The 21,401-nt window shown below is 42.6% G+C and overlaps 1 protein-coding gene across 1 annotated transcript in view; it reads left to right on the top strand.

Annotated features, from left to right (window-relative positions):
* FRAS1 (Fraser extracellular matrix complex subunit 1) overlaps positions 1-21,401 on the top strand; it is a 159,731-nt gene that overhangs the window by 73,428 nt on the left and 64,902 nt on the right. The window contains exons 13-19 of the mRNA XM_065674695.1: positions 372-506; positions 8,710-8,853; positions 10,582-10,722; positions 11,031-11,171; positions 12,014-12,187; positions 14,715-14,855; positions 16,823-16,966. Coding sequence (XP_065530767.1) covers positions 372-506; positions 8,710-8,853; positions 10,582-10,722; positions 11,031-11,171; positions 12,014-12,187; positions 14,715-14,855; positions 16,823-16,966 — 1,020 coding nt within the window. The remainder of the gene's footprint in view (positions 1-371; positions 507-8,709; positions 8,854-10,581; positions 10,723-11,030; positions 11,172-12,013; positions 12,188-14,714; positions 14,856-16,822; positions 16,967-21,401) is intronic.

Below are 21,401 nucleotides of genomic sequence, written 5' to 3'. Positions count from 1 at the left end.
GTTTGTAGGATCCCACAGGCTTATTAGAAAAAGATTGCTAGGCTTTGTTTGGAAAAACATTCAGGCACATGCTGAATAGTAACCATGGCCTTGAGGTTTCAGGTGGGAGTCCCAGAAAAGTGCAAATTCTCAAACTTGTTTGCCAAAATGGGGCAAAATTGTTTCCTTTTATCAGAGCAAGGGAGTCTTGTTGCGTCAAGATGTCTGGGATATGTTCAAGGCCAGGCTGCATCGATGGGGCTTTGAGCAACCTGGTCCAGTGTATCCTGTCTGTAGCACTGGGGTTTGAACTAGATGAGCTTTAATGTCCCTTCCCACCCAAACCATTATATGATTTATGATTCTATGATCTTTCTTCTTTCTCTTGGAAGCCTGCAATGAAACATGCTCAGCCTGTACCAATGGATTTGAGTGCTCCTCTTGCCAGGCATCCCTGCTCATGAAGAACAGGCAGTGTGTGACCTCATGTGGAAAGGGATACTTTCAGGATCAGCTCCTGTGCACAGGTAACTCCAAGCAAAAAAGACTGCAATGCTTTCTGATAGCAAAATAGCAGACAAAAGCTATACCCAGGCTTTCAGATATACTTTCTGCTGAGGGATCTGCTGTTGACATAGGTGTTAATGTTCACCCTAGAGTAAAGGAAGGAGTGAACAGAGGAACTATGTCATACTGTGTAAAATTGATTACTGGTTGGGGAAATATTCGTTGAAATTCCTCAGTGGATCAGTGCTGTTGGTCTAAAATTCTCTGCTTTTGAACACTGCCAGTCTTTACCACTGTCCTCTTTCAATTCAGAATTCTCTTTTGGAAATGTGACTGTGGGTTTTGTGGTGTTAAAGGTACAGAGCAAGCTGCATGCACTAATTTTACTACGGAAATAACCCTCTGAGCCATGCTGGGCAATCTGGTCCTGGGGGGTTTTCTTTGAGTTTGGAGTAACTGCAGCAGCTAATGCCAGACTTTTCAGGAGATGGTGCTCTGAGTGGCATAGAAAATGTCCTGGAGGGATTGGGGCTTGGTAAGACTCAGAAAAGCTGACAGAAAATACTTTTTTAGGAGGTTTTTGCTTTATTTTGCAGTGTGCATTAAATAGGTAGTGGTAGGCTATCTGATACAGTGCTGGCTTTCAACATACATTTATCTCATCTTTTTTTCTCATCTTACATTTTTCTCATCTTAGGCTGAGAAAGTTGGGGCTGTTCAGCCTGGAGAAGAGAAGGCTGCATGGAGACCTCATAGCAGCCTTCCAGTACCTGAAGGGGGCCTATAGGGATGCTGGGGAGGGACTCTTCGTCGGGGATTGTAGTGACAGGACAAGGGATAACGGGTTAAAATTTAAACAGGGGAAGTTTAGATTGGATATAAGGAGGAAATTCTTTCCTGTTAGGGTGGTGAGGCACTGGAATGGGTTGCCCAGGGAGGTTGTGAGTGCTCCATCCCTGGCGGTGTTCAAAGCCAGGTTGGATGAAGCCTTGTGTGGGATGGTTTAGTGTGAGGTGTCCCTGCCCATGGCAGGGGGGTTGGAACTAGATGATCTTGAGGTTCTTTCCAACCCTAACTATTCTATGATTCTATGATTCTATGATTCTATGATTCTATGTTTGTTTCATATGGTGCACTCATCCTGAAAGTTGATAGGATGGCTGTTCTCAAGAAGCATGTTTAGAAAGTAAATTAGTAATACTATAAAATACTGAGATGTGTCTAAATCCTGTATCTTAGTAATTGGAAAGACTGAGAGTAAGATTGGGAAGTTACAGTTTTCTCTTTGATGGAACTATGACATTGCTTTTATGAGTTTCCCTTGCTCTTTTGAAATACTTGTACTTTTCCCAAACTGTAAGGCAGCTGCTTTTTCATCATGACAGTTTAATTGTTTCCTCTAAAGTTAACACTTTTTTGCTCTTGATGTTGGCCTTTTTTAGAAGGCTTCTAGTTATTTCTGCAGCTGTAATTCAGCAAAGGGGTGGAGCACATGCTTAACTTCTTGAGCCAAAGCTTTCATTTCTTTGGAACTAGCCCTCCTGCTTAAAATTAAATACAGGCTGAGGACTTTTGGCAGATTTCAGGGGAAAGCACTTTTGAAAGTCTAGCTTCCTTTTCTGAAGTGGTTTTCTTTGAAGAGCTGACCGTTTCTTTCAGGTTTTGGAAGTCTGAAAAACCTCTGTCCCCCAGCAGTGACTATAGACTGGGGCCCCATTGTGCATGTATAAATAGAAAAGAGACCCAGTCAAAAGAATTTATAGACTTACATATCAAATAATCTTCTATTTAATTTGGTTTTATTTTACCATTTCCTTTCCACCTGCTCCTAGTGTTTTAATTGGCAGTGCCTCTGTACTGCTGAAGTGGTAGGGAAAGGCTTATGTTTTGTTTTATTACTGGTGTGTAGATTACTGATCGTACATTCCATCCAAATTTGCAGTCACGCATGCTTGTAGCTGAAAGTTGCTGGGAAAATTTGCTCCTCTTTCCTCAAGGGAATTAAACCAATTTGCTTTAGTTCTGCCTGGCTGCATTTTCTGCATAAAGTGAAACCAGTGGAGAAAGTCTTACATTTCAGATACGGTCTATAATTCATTGCCATTCACTCTTTCTTTGTATCCTCTTTATTTTTACTAATCTCTAATCTGATTGCCTAAATGACTCTTGGACTGCTAAGAAATATTTTTCTCATAATGGTTTTAACACCTGCAATAAGCATATTCCAAAAGCACAAAAAAAAAATGAACTAGACTGTGTTCATTGCTATAGCTCCAGTAAATTCCCTCTTGAGGAATTTGCTTTGGAGATTAAAAAGACTTGTAAGACCAGGCTTTTTACTCCCTCCTATTGTTGAAACACTGTTTGCTGCATTGTAACACAGTACAATGAATTGGTCTTTCTTTTTGCCCATGTTTCATAACATCTGGTCTAATTGAATCTATTTTGAATTTCAGAATACAGCTGTTTAGTCTCTGCGCCAAGGTTGTTTCCTGCTCTCGTCCCTTCACCTGCTTCTGTAAAGTATTAAAACCATTAAGAGAAAATAAAGTTGAGGATAAAAGGTCATAGGTTCAGTTATGTACCAGTGTATTTGACAATCATGGATCAGTGTGTATTGGGCTTTGAGCAGAGTGGTGTCAGAAATAAGCTGTGGAAACAGTTAAGAAATCCCCCACCAAAGGCAAAGCAAGGGACGCAAAACCCAAAGATGCCTGCCTGGTACAACAGAGCTGCTTGAAGGACTTGCAGTGTTCAGTGCTCCCACTCATTTTTCTAACTTAATTATTTATGTTTTAAAGATTATTCAGAAGCCTGGGTAAAACTCAAGTGTTTCTGCTTTGATCTCCCAAATATGAATGTTGAAATGTGTAGCTTGACACTAACAGACCCGGCTCACTCTGCAGCAAAGAATTGGATTTTTATTCAGAACGTGGTCTTCTCTGATGTATCTGGCTGCTGGGGCTCACCTCAAGGATAAACAGGGAACATAGAATAGTTAGGGTTGGGAAGGACCTCAAGATCATCTAGTTCCAACCCCCCTGCCATGGGCAGGGACACCTCACACTAAACCATCCCACCCAAGGCTCTGTCCAGCCTGGCCCTGAACATGTCCAGGGATGGAGCATTCGCAGCTTCTTTGGGCAGCCCATTCCAGTGCCTCACCACCCTCACAGTAAAGAACTTCTTCCTTATATCCAACCTAAACTTCCCCTGTTTAACATGACTGATCTGGGCCTGCCCAGCTTATGGTGGGGAGGGCAGGTTAGAGGTGTTCAATGGTACCATGTTGCACAGTGCGATTGGACCCCATCTGTGCTTTCCCAAAGGCAAGCATGGGAAAAGCATCCTGTGTTCTTGTTGGGACACCAGTTGTGTTAGCCCTCTTGCTGTCATCAAACCTGGGAATGTTACACCTGCACTGATGCAGATAACACACAAGTTTGGTGAGTGGATCTTTAGTTGATTCTATGGCTTCTGGTCAATCGTGAAAGAACAGAAACATTGCTTTGTAGGACCTCTCATCTTTCAAAAGCCTGGTCTTGTGACACTTCTCTATGACTCCTACATTACACCTTAAGTAAGAGAGGAGAGAAAAACACCCATTGACTCAGAAGCCATTGGAGTGCTCTTGCTTTAACCAAGAAGAGAGACCCTGGAAGTTTCATCTGTTCAGCATTGATTTTCTGGAAAGACATGTCACTGCAGCTTAATGAATACCATCATGTCAGCAGAGGCAGAATAATTGCAAACCCTGTTGACCTTCCATCCAAGCAGGAAGGTCAGCTACGTTCTCTTGAACATCTTTCCTTCAGCAGCAATGTCTGGTTAAGCTACAGGGCCTTGCATATAAAAGTCCAGTATCTGCACTGAAGGGAGGAGGCAATGAAGAATAGCCCCTACAAATCTGGACTGAAACCAGCCAGGAAGGGTGAAAGCAGGACTCTGGTGATGCAGTCACATCTGTTGATTTATTTTCACACAGCCACTTAGCTGCTGTAGGCAAAGATGTTTTAGCTGACAGTGGCTTGTTGAATGCTTCCATTTCTTCACTTGCTTTTTCAGTGGAGTTGGTGACTGTTGGGGCAAGGAGCAGCTGTTGAGTCAGGCAGTGATCCAGTTCTAGACGAGCAAAAGCTTCTGCAGGCAGGGTGTGCGTGAGCGTGCATAAACGCAGGGCAGGAATGGGTCGAGGCTGCTCTTCCAGCTGCATGAACACAGGTCCTGGGGGCCCATTGCTTACAACTCCAGCTGCAGTTGTACCATCTGATGGCAGAGTGCAGATATTGGCTGGGATTTAGTAGCTGCTGGACTTGTGACAAAAAAGTCCCCAAGACATCTGAAAATAAATTGCCCGGTACGTGTCGCTGCAAGCAGGAGAAGTGAAGGGTTGTATCTGTAGGAGCATGAATCAGGCTGCGCATCTGTCATCTGGAGACTGGCAGTTGGTAACTCCTGGAGGCACTTGCCACCTTGCATATGGAAATGGCTGTGTCAGATGAGTCCAGGGAGGCTCTTCATGGGGGGGTGGGGCTTGCAGAGCAGTGCTAGTAACTGCAGCAGTGCATCAGAGCTGAGTCTCTTGCTGCAAGCATTTCTTTTTTTGTTGGCCCACCTGAGGAAATTGTTACTGATCATTGAGTCTTTTGCACTGCTTCCAAATGCTAAATGTGTCTTTCTTGCAAAAAATCAGGTTGCTTTCTTTCTCCTTTCGCTCCTTACTTCCAAGCTCTGCTACTTGGATTTTGTCCATTTCTATCCCAAAGAAGCCACTTGGGCCTGACCTCTGTCTAGTAGCTTGAAGTCCAGAGGATCTGTTTTGTATTGGTTTGTCAAATTCACCGCAGCTGATCTCAGAAGGTCTGATGACCTCTGGTGAGTTGTACTTCATCTCACTGTATCCTTTCCATAGCTGAGATACCACACAAGTCATCCCGTTCAGGAAGACACGCAATTTTAACATGACAGCTGCCTCACTACAAGACTTGAAAGCTTCTGTAATACCCAGGAGCAGATTTGCAGGATCTTTGCCAATGGTCAGTAAGAGCCAGCTGGGAACTGGAGAGAGGGAGTAAACTAAGATCTTAAATTCCTCCAGCCTGCAGACTGTGCTGGTTTCTGTCATTACCTGGCTGGAGTCTGATCGTTGCAGTACTCTCCACTAGAAGTATGACACTGGGAGTGTGCTTGAGGCAGCTGCTTGAGAGAAGAGATTGAGGTGAGGAAGTGCTCAGGAGCACTTTGTCTAGTGCAGGCAGCAAACGGTGCATGGCAGGAGCTGAAGCCCATTTGCCCAACTGACCTGGCTATCATCAAAAGTGTTTTTAATACAGCTGTATGCAAGGCTGACTGTATAAAAACAGAACCGGGGGGGCAGGCTGCCAGGAGAGAAAAGCGTCTCTGGGAAAGCAGCTGCGTCTCTAGAGAGAAGTTGAGAACTTTGCACATAACTGGGTGTGTTGATGTGTCAACATATTGAGGCAGGTTAACAGCAAGGGGGTTGAGCTGTGCAGTAGGAAGTCTATAATTAGAAGATCAGAGTCTTGGTATCCACTCTTTCAAGAAGATGTTGAAAGAGTGAGCTCAGGCAGGAGCAAAATGCTCACATCTGGAAGGTGAAGTGAGGACATTTCAGTATTTAAGAGTCTGCAGCATGAACTCTGCAGCTAACTTTTGAGTGTAGACCTGCCCTGAGAATCATCCAAGCTGCAATGAGGTGCAGCTTCTTATCAGCAAGGGGTGCTATTGACTGGAGCAGAAAAGCGTGCACAATCTTTACTTTGAGATGGGATGTTCGGAATTGGAACACTGTGTTTGGAAACAACATTGTATTGTGATTCAGCCACAGTTAGATGTGCTTGATAGGGGTGATGGCACTTGCTGTGGTATTCAGGGGGAAGATCCTTCCAGGTACAGGATGCCCAGCATCCTTATGAGACACTCCTCACGTAGAACTATTCAGGAACTAGGAGAGCCACAGCATTCTGGAGAGATCAGGAATAAGGTGGGGGGAAAAAAGATTCATCAAGGTGAGAAGAGGGAAAGCAAACAGCTAGTTACAAGGCAGTAGAAGATGAGAAAAGGGAAAATAAAGGAAGGTGGAAGTGTGGAGAAGGAGCATCCAGAATGTCAAATGACCATGTGCTGGGCATGAACTCAAATGTCCCTTGTCCTGCCCCCCTGAACACTCCCTGTTCTAACCCCGTGCATGTCATGTCCCATCTCTGTATTTCAGTTCTGTATATAGGTGATGGATATAATAACACTTTGCTGCCTCGGGAGCAGTGACATCCACTAAAATGGGGTGTTTATGTTAAGTTGTGCAGTGCAACTCTCATGTAAGCACAAACATAGGTGCTCTATCTCATGTCATATCCAAGAGTAGCTATGGCCTGAAGCAGACAGAAGCAGCATAGAAATCGTGCAAAACAGGAGTGAGATGCAGATAGTGGTGATCACTGGTTTGCTGTAAGCTTACTTATTGCAAACAATTTCCACTCTTACTGGGGAGAGGATGAATTGTCTCTCACTTAGGAGGTTTATTTTGGCAGGAAGGTGTTTGCTTAGGTCATTGTTCTATATGTAAATATGCTCTTAGTTATGTGGATGAGCTGCTATTTTTCTTCCTTATGCTGAGACTAATCAGATGAGTTTTTCTTTGGTGGCTGCAACTTCCAACGTGTCTGTGGATAAAGGGCAAATGTCATAAAGTTCTGGTTTCTCCCACCTGCCTTGGTCTGGGAGCACAAGCAGATACCTGCCTTATTGAGAAATAATAAAGCAAGAACATCTTTGGAACATATTTGGGTGTAACCGAGAAAAAAATCTAATAGCTACAAGAACTGTAATTTGCAGTTCCTGCAGTCACTGGTGGCACAGGATTTAACATGAGTCTGCATCATGGATTCCATCAACGGGAGCCATGGTGGGCTGAATTTCCCTCACGCTGAACTTGTACAACTTCAAATAAGATAATAAGGTGGTTTGGTCAACAGCTGTTTGGAAAGGCATCCATATAGTGACTAGTTTAATTGTAAATCAGTCTTCCAGTACCTAAAAGGGCTGACAAGAAATCTGGAGAGGGGCTTTCTACAAGGGTCTGTAGTGGCAGGACAAGGGGATACGGCTTTAAACTGACAGAGGGGAGATTTAGATTAGATGTTAGGAAGGGTGGTGAGGCGCTGGCACAGGTTGCCCAGAGAAGCTGTGGCTGCCCCATCCCTGGCAGTGTTCAAGGCCAGGTTGGACAGGGCTTGGAGCAACCTGGTTTAGTGAAATGTGTCCCTGCCCATGGCAGGGGTTGGAACTGGATGAGCTTTAAGGTCCCTTCCAACACAACCAGTCTGTGATTCTATGATATGATCATGTTTGAGGGTCACTCTATTCTGCCTCTCTGTTCCTATATTCAGATGCCACAGAGAGGGCATTTATCCTGCCTGCATTGCAGGAATGTGATATACTTCAGGAATACCCAAAATATTACTGCTCCCAGCCATGGCTCGCCCAGAGAAAAAAGTAGCTGGTATCTCAGCTGAATGGGGGAATACCCCTTCTCTTCTGCTGGCAATGTCAAGGAAAAGATAGGCAGTGCCTGCTGTACCAGACCTTTCCCCAGTTCTCACGATTCCCCAGGAATTACTCAGTCTGATCACATGAGGATTTCTGCCCTACCTGACCAGATAGAGCAGCAGCCCTATTTTCTCTATCTGCTCTTGTGTAGAGTCCTGAAAGGGCAGAAGTTGTTTCTGGAAGCAGGCTCTCTTGGATTTAATTTAGCAGGATTTTGATTGCAGCCCTGCAGCCTAATTCTGTGTTTGCGCATGAAGCTGGGGTAATGTCAGTAATCACTGCAAGGATTTGATTGCATTCTTTAAGTAGCATATGATGGGATCTTTTCCCTTTTCACTTCATTCTTGTACAGCCCCTAGCACCAGGATGAACAACAGGACTTAAGTGTTACCAGCACTCCTTCTAGTCCGATTACAGCTACGTGTAATCACACTGCATGTCATATTGCACATACAAAAAGAAGGTGTAAATCATACCCTTGAGATGGCTGGGATAATAGATACTAATGATGTTTTTTTGTTCTCCTTGAAGCAGGGAATCCCTGTGAATTTAAGAGAGAAAACTGCACAAAAAATGGATTACTGCAAACTCTTAATTTTAAAGAGATGATTGGAAGGTGACTGTTTGTTAATCCTGCATCTTTCTTCCTTGCAGCTTGTCACGAGTCCTGTTCCTCATGCTGGGGTGCTGCTGAGAACAATTGTTTGGCCTGCAAAGACCCATCGCACATGCTAAAAGCAGGGCTCTGCGTGGCGAGCTGTGGACAGGGATTTTATACCAAGGGTGGAATCTGCAGTGGTAAATACCTGTTTTCTTCCTCCAGTTGCAAGAAGTTTGAGAAATGCTCTGCAAAAAGGAATCAATATTTCATTTAGCTGTGCAGCAGCTGTGGTTTTGCTCATGTCTAAGAAGGCCGATGCACCTTGTGCATAAATATCGGATAATGAAAGCTGCTGTTTCTAAGATTATTAATTCGTTTAAGTTAATCAGATGCTGAAAGGTTTAAGGTTTTTTCCCCCTCACTGAACAGCTTGAAAGCCTAACTGAGTTGTTTCTGAGGCTTGACAAATCCATTTGTCTGCATGAAGAAAAATGGCTTTTGCCAGCAGGTTTCTGTAAATTTGATTATAATTCAGCATCACAGTTAACTAATACCTGCACAACAGATTGGACTGGGGAGCTGGGAAGGTTTGCTGAGAAAAGGGGAAGAGATGGCTGGGGGAAATTAAAAGACCTAAGTCAGACAGCTCATGAAAGGGGGAGAAAAATCTCAAAGAAATAAATAATGTAAAATCTGCCACGACCATTCAGGTCAAGTCTGGGTTTTGCTGGCAGCCACCTCCTGCAGCTGCTTTGAAGGACTGTTCAGCAGAGTCAGGAGAGATGACAAAGGGGTTTTCTCCCTTCGTGCAGGTCTGAGCCACAGCTAGCTATAGAGGGCTTCAGACCTGGAAGGGTCTTGACAAAGTTATTGCTATTCTGACCACTTCTGGGTTAATTTCACTTCAGGTTCCCCTTCAGTTTGGTTTGATGTCTATGCCAGTAAATGTTACTCACCTGTGTTTGGAAGTGTCCAGGCTTGAAATCTTACATTGTAGCTGAAAATCTTTTAAGCTCGAAAGGAAATTTAATTTAGATGCAGCTTGGCCATAATTTTGATTTGTATTGTCAGAGATTTCCTCAAAACTGCATAGCTGTTCCTCACAGCTTCCAGGATTGAGGCCTTGCGTCTGATACCAAAACCATGCATTTTGATACCCAACTGGAGAAGTGTAAGCTGTTTTAAAGGGAGACCATTTGGTGAAAAGAAACACAAACGGTTTGAGTAAAGTGCTTGGCTCTTCTGAATATACAGCTGTGCAAGTGCTACTGACTTAGGGAAGCCAGAGTTTCATAGAGCTCTTAGGCAGCAGGCCTATTATCTTCGGAACTGCCTACCTGGGAGAATACAGACTGCAGGAATTGATAAGAAAATGTATCATGCTTGCATTTAGATGCATTTTCACACTTAAAACTTTGACTTGAAGAAGGGGGGGGGGGGGGGGAATTACTGTTTTTTTAATCCACTTTTCCTCCACTTTTAACTTCCTGAACAGTCTGATAGCTGATACTTGTTGTACAAAGAGTTATGAGATGGTTTTCATATGTGACATCATTCAGAATGGTGCTGTCTCTTCACAGACTGTTGGTGAGCAGGAAAAACATACTGCCTTGGCAGGAGAGGTTGTGTCAGCAGGGTAGGGAGTGCTGGTGTAAACCCATTCCTGGTATTTATACTTACTCATAGTTGTAGACAGGATACAGGTCAGTGGAAACCTATCTGCACTCACACATCTACCTCCATGAATGCCATTACTTATTCCAGGGAAGTGTGAAATGTTACTTATGCTAGAAAGCAATGTTTAAAGATGTCTTTCTTTAAGACAAGGTATGGTTTGGCTTGTTTTATCTACATGGCTGTGTTGGTGGCTCTGTTGCTCTTTGCTCACTGAGTGCATTTCATTAATGAGCTATCCTTTTGGGCAGCTTGTGACCAGTCCTGTGAAACCTGCTACTCAGACCAACCCAGATGTCTGACTTGTGCTTCAGACAAGTTCTTGCACGATGGGAAGTGCATTTCGGAGTGCCCAGCTGGGTATTTCCCGAGTAGCAATGGAAAGTGCAGAGGTAAGAGATGTATTTGCATGACTGTTTCTAAGGCTTTCAGCTCCTTGCCTTGTGAAGCATATTAAGACACACTGAGATATATATTCAAACCACTGTGTGAGTGAGTTATTACTGTTATTAGTTATTAATACAGGTGTACTTCTGCTCTCTTTAATTTGCATAGCTCATGCCAGCTGGGAATTGTCATTGTTGGCGGGAGGGGGCTGTAGTCAGCAACACTCAAGGAGGATAGAAAAAAATCTTAAGGAGAAAAAAATCAAGAGAAAAAACAGGATCTTTTAGTTCTGTGTACTTTGTTTCTTTGTCAGCTTGTCATGATTCATGCTTCACATGTGAGGGACCTCTGGCCACTCAGTGCACCGCCTGTTCCTTTCCTCTGGTGTTGCGGTGGGGTCAGTGCCTGCAGGGCTGTGGAGAGGGTTTTTACCGGGATCATGGTGTGTGCAAGGGTAAGCTACATTACATACAAGGGTAAGCTGCAGTAAGTTTTTCAGCTGCTGTAAACAAGTGTACCTATGTTGGCTTTTGTAGGGCTGTGCTAAGAGTACTGTGATGCTGATCCTTTATCCTGTGCTTAACTGGTCAATGACTAATTCCTAATTGTGTTTGCCTGCTGATTGTTTTCTACTTTAAGTAAAAAAATCAACAAATTTTCTCAAATACTTTCTGCATTCACCCCCTCAGGATTTATTTATCCTGGGGATTTTTTTTTTCCCCCTGTCCTGTTGAAATAATTGTTCATTGCTTCCAAGTTTTTTTGACATGAGCTAAGAGGTGGCTGAAAGTCTACATGCACCTACTAGGTTTACTAAGACTGAGGTCATTTTTGCAGCAGTGGAAAACCTGAAAATTGTGAAGATGAATTTATGCTTCCTTTGAGCCCTTCAGCCTATCATTTCTTGCTGTCTCTCCTAGTAAGATTGTGTTCACCATTGCAGTTCAGAAATTAAAGGAAAGTTGACTGCCTGTGGTATGCTACTGCAGGTTTTTCCCAACATTATTTGTTCATCAGCTTTATTCAAGGAAAGAGCTGTTATTTGGGGCTGAGGGGAAAGATGTCAAACAATTTTTTAAAAAACCCTGTTCTATTATAGAAAATACAGCACCCCATCTCTTTATGGAACAGATTTCATAGCTGGGGAGTTGCTGCAAAGCTTATGCTCTTTGCTAACTCTTTGAGTATCAGACTGTCTGTAGCAACACAAAACTGGAAAGAGGAAAGAAAAAGAGGGTCCAAACCAGTGTTTTCCCCTGAGTTGTGCATCTCATTGCTCTCTTGATCTATGCACAGGCTGCCACCCATCGTGCCGCACCTGCATTGGCCCAGGGGGCTCTCATTGCCAGCAATGCAGGGCACCAGACAATGTGCTGCAGCCTCAACAGCCTATTGAAGGAGCACTACATGGCCTTTGCCTCTCTCACTGCCAAGCCCACTTCTACATGGACAGCACAGGAGTCTGCAAAGGTGAGCAGAGGCTGTTCCAAGCCACAGGGTTGCACTGGGGTCTGGGTGATCTTGTATGATGTTTGATCCTTATGTGACTTGAGCTATGTTTGCCTTGTGAGAGTCATGAGTGTTTAAATTCCATAACTTTCAGACAATGTATATACCAGTACTTTTGAGGGAAAATACACTCTACATATAATTTATGACTAAAGGATGTAGGGTTTTTTTTCTTTGTTTTAAATGACTGTTCAAATCTGCACAGCTCAGCTTAGTTGAGCTTAGCTTTCTTTTCACTGAGATTGAGTATTTGATTTTTACCAATGACGTATTTTGAAGCAGGATCAGTCCTTAAATCCTTTTCAGAAAAGGCTGAGCTTTCTCCTTGTTAGTCCTTAAAGCAGGTCAAGACATTACACAGCAGTCTTTTTGACTAAGGAAGCTCTTCTGATACCTGCCCTGCAGCATATATGCCATCACTGCTCCTGAAATACCAAGTAGGAAGCATTTCCATGAAGGCCAGAGTTTGGAAAAGAGGCAAAAGTGGTGTACACTTGGGACATATATGTGGTTTACCACTGCTCTGAGAGAAAACTCTGGTGGACTTCAAGAAAGAACGTTTACTGGGAAGCCAGACTGGCTGTACAGAGCTTGTGGCAGCCAGTGAGAATATCTCTGCAACAAATACACTGCAGTATCCTGAAAACAATGCAGACAGAAGCAGGATGAGAGGTTAGACTGAACATCTTGTGCCAACACAGCCCACCCTAAGTCTAAGGAGATATAATACTTTCAGAAATAGCAGTGATTTCCCCCTGTGGAAATCAGAGGATGGAGGTACTCTCTCAGGAATGGAGTGACTCTGCAGTGCTGAAGCAAAGTAATAGTAGTGACAGTAGCAACAATGTTACAGATGGCTGTTTTTTCCTGTTGAAAAAACATTTTGTACAACTGGGCGTAATTTCAAATCTGTTTATTTTTACTTTATCTCTTCATCTCAACTTGGTGGAAAGAGTCTGTACAAGCTCATTTTTTTTGACTTAACGGATCTTAAGGGAGGAAGAGGTGGCTTTTTTTTGGGGGGGGGGGTGGAATGAGTCTGTCTTTAGCAGTGACCTACACAGACCATAATGCTTTGGATTAATACCTGAAGGCATTAGTGTAGAGCCTGCAGTCCATTCAGTGGCCATTCCTTGGCATCTAATGGGTTTTCTTGGGTGAGTCCAGGTTACAGAAACAGGGTGAAGAAATCTATATAGCACTGCCTTAGGTATATGAACAGACCTGTACAAACAGGCTTGAGCAGAGTTCAGTGGCAGTGCTGAATTATGTCAGTGGGCAAGAATGCCGGCACAGCCCCATGTGTTATTAGCTCTGCCATTATAGTAATGGCGTTACAATAACAGTTTGATTTATTGCAGAAGGGTATGAAGATTCAAGATTGCAAACTTTGAGCTACCCCTGTAGAATGCTCATGTAAAGCTTGTAGTTGCACCTTTTTGAAAAAGTAAACCGACAACAGATGTATACCATACCTGCACTACCTGCATTGGACAGGAGCTGGATTTGAAGGTTTTACATGTGTGGTTGGCAATTTCTGACCAAACAACAGAAATAAATGTCTCTCTATTTCTCTAATGCTTGAAATTTCCCTGATGAAGCTGTAAGAAGTTTCTTTCTTACACAATTTGAGTCACTTGAGCCAAAGAGAGTCCTGGAGATGTTGCATTTGTGATGAAGATCCCCAGCTTTTCTCCCTGGCTCTCTTGCAGACAGCTAAGTGTACTTGTGTAAATCATTTCGTTCCATTTCATTTCTTCTCTACAGCCTTGTGTCTGTCATGTCTCCCTAGAGGGCAGGAAGTCTCTCTTTGTGTTCAGTGAAGACTCACACGAAGAACATGTGCCTCGAGTCACTACCCTAATAAATAAGGTTTTTAACTAATGAGTTTATTCAGTTAATCAGCTTATTTAGTTTAAGATGGCTTGGATGGGTCAGTACCAGTAAAGGTGAAGTCTAACTTTTTAATTGCACTGTTCATTCTTGCTGAATCATCCTTGTAATGAGTGTTCACTTCACTAGCTGTAAAGTGGGCAGCCCACCTCTATGTGTATTTGCTCTTAACTGCTCCAGAATGGCTGATGATAACCATGCAGTGATGCCAGATAGAAACTCCTTCCCAGATTAACTGTAGGGTGATAGTGAATGATGATTTCAGAATCTGGTAAGTTTGCAGACCCCCACAGTTCTTCTAGGGAGAATGGAATTACACAGCATTTTGCATCTCCGCACAGCTTTAGTAATGAATTGTGTGGGTGCAAAGGAAGATTAAATGTGCAGCTTTCTATGCTTGCTCCTTATCTTGAAGAAGTGTGCTATACAACCTTTGTACTCCTGCCCTTTCACCCTTTTAGAAGCAGAGAATACTCTAACAGAAATACCTTCACTGGGGAGAAAGCAATCTAGCCATACTTTAGGACAGTAACAACCAAAATAAGCTGGAAATAACTTACCTGTCTGTCATCTTGGTTTTTTCCCTTCCCTGCAGAGTGCCACCCCTCCTGTGCAGCCTGCGTGGGGAACACTTCCCAGGACTGCACGGCTTGTCTGTCTTCCAACGTCCTGCTTGAAGGCAGATGCCTCTCTGAGTGCCCAGAGGGGCTGTTCAGCCACAAAGATCACTGCTACTGTGAGTGCATAGTGCAGGCACCTGCAGCTCATACTGCTGGATTTCATTGCATGCATGTTTTGTAGTGCATGTCTCAAAGTAATTAGAGATGCTCTCAGATTTATGTGAGGCTATTTAAGTATTTTCAAGGGAGAACAGGGTAGTCCAATTTCAGGAAACGGAATCTCCTCCTAATGGGAGAGAGGTGTACACATTGAATCGTAAATTATAATCATTTTGTTCCTCTAGACTGTTTCCCTGATGATATTTTGCATTTCATTTCAGTAGGCTTAGATTATGTTCTTAGCCAATGTGCTGTAGAAAGAAGCCTTTACCAGACAACACTGAAAAATGGTCTGTTTTTATTAGGCTAGATAAGCATATTGTCCATATGAAGTACCTGTATTTTATGTCCACTCCTGGCTATAGGGCTGGGTTTAGAAGGAAGGAATTCTGCAGATAGAGGAGAAAAGCCATTATATCTATGAATATGCCTGATCCGTACTGGGGACAGTGTTATTTATTTGTGCCTCAGCCTTGCCCACCAGTCAGCAAGTGGCCTTCCTTCAGCTTGTTTGAGCTCATCTACACAGATGAATGTGATTACTGACCTTCTGAGTAACTGCAACGGTTAAATCCTGTCTGCCTCTTGAAAAAATGGTGGTTTTGGGGGTATCCTGTTCATTATGAGCTGCTGAGTATGATGGGTGAGGAGAAGCAGGCGTTTGAAATCTGATTAGTCCCTTCAAGGTCAACTGAAAGTTGTCTCCTATTTTATAATCAATTCATTGGGTCAGGCATACATATATCTGTTCTGGCAGAGGGAGAAATTTACTGGTTGCTTCCCTGGAAGGCCTCAAATTTAGAGAGAGAAACCTCTTGTAAAGTCCATTACTCAATTTATTTGTCCAAGGAACAACTCTATAAATAAGTTTATTTGGCAAGCCATTGTAAAGATTCATCAAGTCTGAGGCTGTGCACTGCCACCTTAGAGCTGAGGTAACTGCTGCATGGTGCATTATGCGGTTTCAGGCTTATGTAAATGTCTTAGAAACAAAATGTCAGTGTCAGGAAAGAGGCATCTTCCTGTCTGCTGCCAGCTTAGATCTCCTGCGGGTTTTGAGCAGCGATGCTCGGTTAATACAGGTGATTTCTGAGAAGCTGAGAAAGGTGTTGGGACATGATACATTTGGTCTTAAACATCCAGCTTCCATGTGGGGAGTGGGCAATTCTATGTAGCCTGGGAGAGTCCTGAGGTGGCAGATTTTTTGAGTTGTGTGCTTTTATTCATAACAGAGCTTTAAAAGCAGTTTTAAGGTGTTGGTTTTCTTTTTTACAGGTCATTAGCTATAGTATTTGTGTCTCCCTCAGATCTGCAGCATGGAAATGTGGCATCTGTCTTTAAAGGTGGAGGGATACAAAAGCAGTCTGAGTGAAATATTTTTGAGCAGTCTTAACCACTTTACCTGCAATCCTTTTGTTGAGCTTTTAGCAGGCAGGGTAGCTAATGAGCTGGCCTGGCATTTAGGTTTCATAAGTTTTGGTTTGGGAGGGCTTTGAGCAGAAATCATTGCTGGACTTTCTACTTGTGAATACCAAACTTATGCCACTATAATGTTGATACAATCCCAAGGTATTTAATTTGTCTCCCTTGTGCATCCCACTCTCTTTCTTATGTGCACAAGCATGTGGTAGAGAGAGAAATAAAAGGGCTAATCTCTTTATATTTTGTTTTTGTAGATCTGTACCTTGATTAATGCAGAGAACAGATCATGTTTTTAAATTGACAACTCATTTCTCATCTTGTTTGTTCAAAATGAGGTCGTAAGAGCCTTCCAAGCCACAACTCTACAGTCACCAATGCTGTGAGATCATTTTATGTCTGTGTTTTGTAGATAATTGTTACAGGGGTTGGTTTTTTGAGGAGGGAGAGTGTAAGGTGGACTATACCAAGAGCATTAACAACAAGTGTTGATTGTCTTATCCAGCCTGTCATCCATCCTGCAAAACATGCCATGGCCCTTCTGATCTGGCGTGCTTGACCTGCCATCCCCACGCAACTCTAGCCAATGGAAAGTGCTGGACTATCTGCAAGGAAGAGCAGTATCTCAACCTGGTGGGATATTGTGTGGGTAAGTAAGAGGAGATGGCGTGGGTCATACAGTGTGATGATCTTTCTGGGCCAGTCTGTCATTGTAGAGCCAAACCTGGGGGACCCAGAGCCAGGAAAGTTGCTTAGCTCCTGCACAGAACTTCAGTAAAGTGAGTTAAGGAAACATTTATGATTCTGAGCATTTGTTTTTTTAGGGCCTTAAATAAAAAATGGCACAGTTAACACTGCTGTGTGCATTCTTGGGAGGTAATAGGATTTCTGTATAGGGGTTATACTTTGTGGGTGCTCGGTGCCTACACTTAAGCCTATCATCAGAAGCCACTGATTGTATTTGTCTGTCTAAAGAGAAAAATTCCTTTTAATCCATCATGCAGACATGTATAAACATATCCTGGGAACTGCTCCAACAATTTCTGAGCTTTATCAAGCAATTTTTTTCTTTATCAAAAAGAGATATGGTTTGTGAGGCTTAATCTAGGCTGAACAGTTCCAAGTTAGATAAGTAATCCTAAAAAAAGGGAAACATGCATTAGGCATAATAAATACACCCATTGAGAGGCTGTTGTTCTCAATTTAAGATAGATTATTCGCCTTCACAGAGACTTCTTTTTGTTTATATGTGTTGGGGTTATTTTAGCAAAGATTTGTTTCTTTGCTCCCTATAGACTGATTTTATGAACCATTTCTTCATCTTCCTGTTAAACAACAGTTATTGTTTTGTCTGCAGAGACAAAGAGAGGTGGGAAACAAAGTATATGAGGAGTAGGAAAATGTCCTTAAAGTATTATACAGCTCTGTGTGTACATGGGAAATCAGGTTGAGGAATAAAAATGTTTCATACACTCAAGTAATTGCAGTATGGAAATAATTCAGCATTTTAGTGTAAAGAGCTGTCTCTGTCCTGTAAAATTTCTGGGGCTACAGTGGTATTTGTTAATGTCCTGTCACATCATAGATGTATGCACTTTGCTTCTTCCACCTTATTTTCCCATTACTTTGCATTATGCTTCCCATGAAAAAAAGGCCTGTGGAAATGCATCTTCCAGCTATAAATTTCACTGGAAAAATTTATTGCCATTCATCATAAACCAGGATTATTTCAGGTTTACTCTGAGGGTTTACTCTTGCTTGCTGCCTGCTATGTGCTTTAATTATCCCTTTTAGATTGCTGTTTCCTATAAGTTTGGCAAGGTGTCATGGAGCAATATGCTTGCTCCCCAAGTCCCAGGGGGTTAGCTGGATGTCACAGTGCCTGGGAATAATGAGGAGCTGAAACTGCAAATGGGCTTGCTCAGGCAACATGGAGGGCAAGGTTTGACCTGCACATATGTGGCACTGACAGAGATGAATTGTCTACAAAGAACCTTTCCTGGCTTTCTGAGCTCCAAAGCAATTGCAGGCTGGTGATGCATCCTTTCCGTGCAAACTAACGAGCTTTTTTTTAGCCCTGTAGGAGATGAACAGAGTCCACTGTTTGGAGACTTCTCAAAGTAGAAACATATTTTCAAGGCTTGGCTCACAGTGCCTGACATCACTGAGTGTTAATATTGAGTGTTTGGATCTATGTCCCCAAAACAGGAGATGAGGCTTTCCAGGTGCAACATAGTAAGAACATAAAGAGGCACCTTTCCTCCTTCCAGCTCTGACCTTAGTTTTGCTATGTAACTCACTCGAGCAAGTCCTGCCCTCAGGAGGCTAGTACAGATACTCTTTGTCAGATAGGAACCTTTAATGTTCACATGGTCTTGCATATAGATGCATTAATGTTTCTTGGTCTAACTGAAGTCATAGAGGAATATAGAATCCTAGGATGCTTTGGGTGGGAAGGGACCTTAAAGTTCATTCAGTTCCAACCCCTGCCATGGGCAGGGATTCCTTCCACTAGACCGGGTTGCTCCAAGCCCCATCCAACCTGGCCTTGAACACTGCCGGGGATGGGGCAGCCACAGCTTCTCTGAGCAACTAACAACAAAGCTTTTCTGTGCCAGTGTCTCATCATCCTCACAGGGAAGAATTTTTTCATAGTTATTTGTTGCCTTTAAAAAAAGTTATGCTTTGGTCTCAGAACTGAAGTCTGAGGTTTGCTGCTCTTTGTGACTAATTTATGTCCGATGTTTAAGCGAAGGTTATGTGTTGCCAGTTCTGCTAAAGAGCTCCACGTCCAGGTTGTTAAGTTTCACTCATTCTTCTCAGTCAGTCCTGATTGAAATGCTAAATTTGCCCTTGCAAGTTATTAATTACCAGTTAAAGAGCAGCTGTCCCGTAAAAGAGAACATTAAAACCCCTGACACTTGCATAATGTATGATTTGCATCAGAGTCTAACAAAGCTTCTTCCTTTGCTTCCCAAAGCGATGTATTTTTACAGTTATCTTCCCATTTATCTCTAATTCCTGACTCTCCAGACAGAACTGTGTTATGACTTATAGGGACTGCTGTGCATTATAGCCATCTGTCATATTTTATGGACCTTCAGGGGAAAATCTTTCATCCAGGGTGGAGAAAACCAAGTGTCACTTGAAACCATTGCCTGTAAATTAATGCTGTTATTGTACATGTTACCTGAATAAGGATTGGAACATTTGCCTTGTTAATAGAAAAAAAAATTAAAAAAAAATAATGTTATTTTCAGCAGTTTATCAAACAAGTGTTTCAGATGTAAGCAGAAGAAAGACAAAATGGCTTCAAGATTCTAAAGATTAATGGGTTTCTACAGTCTGATTTGGGCACACTGAATTTGTGCCTATCTTCTTCAAAAGCAAGCAATTGATGAATTTTATTTCATAGCTGAAGTGTACATGCAGGAATGTGTGTATGGTTTTAGCTATCCGCCTTTGAGTATTGGGGCTTCTGCTTTTTTTGTTTGCCCAGTTTGAAAATACTCATTGATTTCCCTCTCCCGCTTGTCCAAGTCATACTTTAGCTTCATGAGACGTTGCAGTCACCAGTCAAAAAAATAGTACCATCACTAGAACTGTTGCCTTGCTCCTAAACTCATGGCCTTTCTAATTTGAATAAGTCATATGCCTGTCTTGAGGCTTTCTCATTGATCTTGAGGCTTCCTTGTTGATCTTTTCCTGGATGCAGGATGCAAAGGACCACCTACCAGAATTAGTAGCATGGGCAGCTGGAGTGAAATGAAACTCAAAACATCCCCAAGGTCCTATCTTAACTTCCAGCTGCATCTTCCTTGAAAGAGAACTCCCAGTTTCCCTGTTCAGCTCCTTGGGCCTTTGCTTTCTTTAGCTGTTATGAAAATGTTCAGATTAACCAGAAGAGCTCACTCAGGAGGGTCCCTGTAACAAGCCTTTCTGCCTTGCTTTTAAAATTCCAGAAGGAACAGTCTGACAACAAGAAATGCATTCAGCTCCTTGTAAAATTAATGAGCTACTGCCATACTTTTAAAGAGACACTGATATCATCACAAAGAGCTGGAGTTTCCCTGAGCAGAACAAGAGGGAAACTGGGGGCTTGGCTCCAGTTAGTCACTGGGTGCAACCTCCTGCAGAAATTAACAGCTGAGCTGCCAGGAGAGGAAAATGGAACGTCATTTCCCTGCTTTGCTCTAGGCTCATTTGTGCCAGGATTTACCATCTTAAGCTTCCTAGAGAAATTCGATGGTTAGACTTCCAGAGTTCACTTCCCTTGTCTGTGTGACAAATTCCCTTTTGTGTTTTTAAAAGAGAGACAAAAAGCTCCTTCCAAACACCAAATCAAACCAAAAATCCTGGTCAGCGCAAAATATCCTTTTGAGTCAATCACACTGACTCGGATTTATTGTAAAGTGCTAGGGGATGTTTGCATGCTGACATGCCTGTAACTGCATGGTGTTTTAAGTACTGATTTCAAGTAACGCTCTGTGTTAAACCTCATACCTTAGAATATAATACAAAAAAATGCATCACGATTTTTTTTCTAAAGAGCCCTTAAGAGGGAAAGTGTATTTAAACAACACAACTGTTTGATTGCTTAGCAAATGGTGGAACTGAGAGGTAGAAATGCTTCTGGTTTCCTTTATGAGCAATCACAAATACTTCAGAGATGATTTTTGTCTCCTCAGACAGCCACTTTTGTCTTGACAGGCAAGGGAACAATATATAATAAATACTTTTCATATATTAAAAGCAGTATTTGTTTGCTAAGAGAAAGCTAAAGTGGGTATGGAAGTAAAGTAACTCTGGAAATGGAAATCTGTGTAAGTGATTATATAATACTTTACAATGATATTTGCTTTATAGGAAGATAAGGGATAGGTAAGGGGGATGTGTGGGCAGGGAGGGTGTATAGAGGTGAATTGACAAGATGGAAATTAGACCCAGGTTAAAGGGTAGCAGGACAGTGTGGACAGTGGGATGCAAGTCAGTAGTCTCAAAAAAATGAGAAGGGAGGCCTTGGGACTACAAGCAAGAGAGTGATGTGCTGCCCTGAAAATCCAGTTGGGACACTAGAAGAAGTC

This window comes from Lathamus discolor, chromosome 1, assembly GCF_037157495.1.
Source record: "Lathamus discolor isolate bLatDis1 chromosome 1, bLatDis1.hap1, whole genome shotgun sequence".
In the NCBI taxonomy this organism is placed as follows: Eukaryota; Metazoa; Chordata; class Aves; order Psittaciformes; family Psittacidae; genus Lathamus; species Lathamus discolor.
The sequence above is the reverse complement of the archived record's forward strand: the minus strand, read 5'-3'. Positions and strand labels throughout refer to the sequence as shown.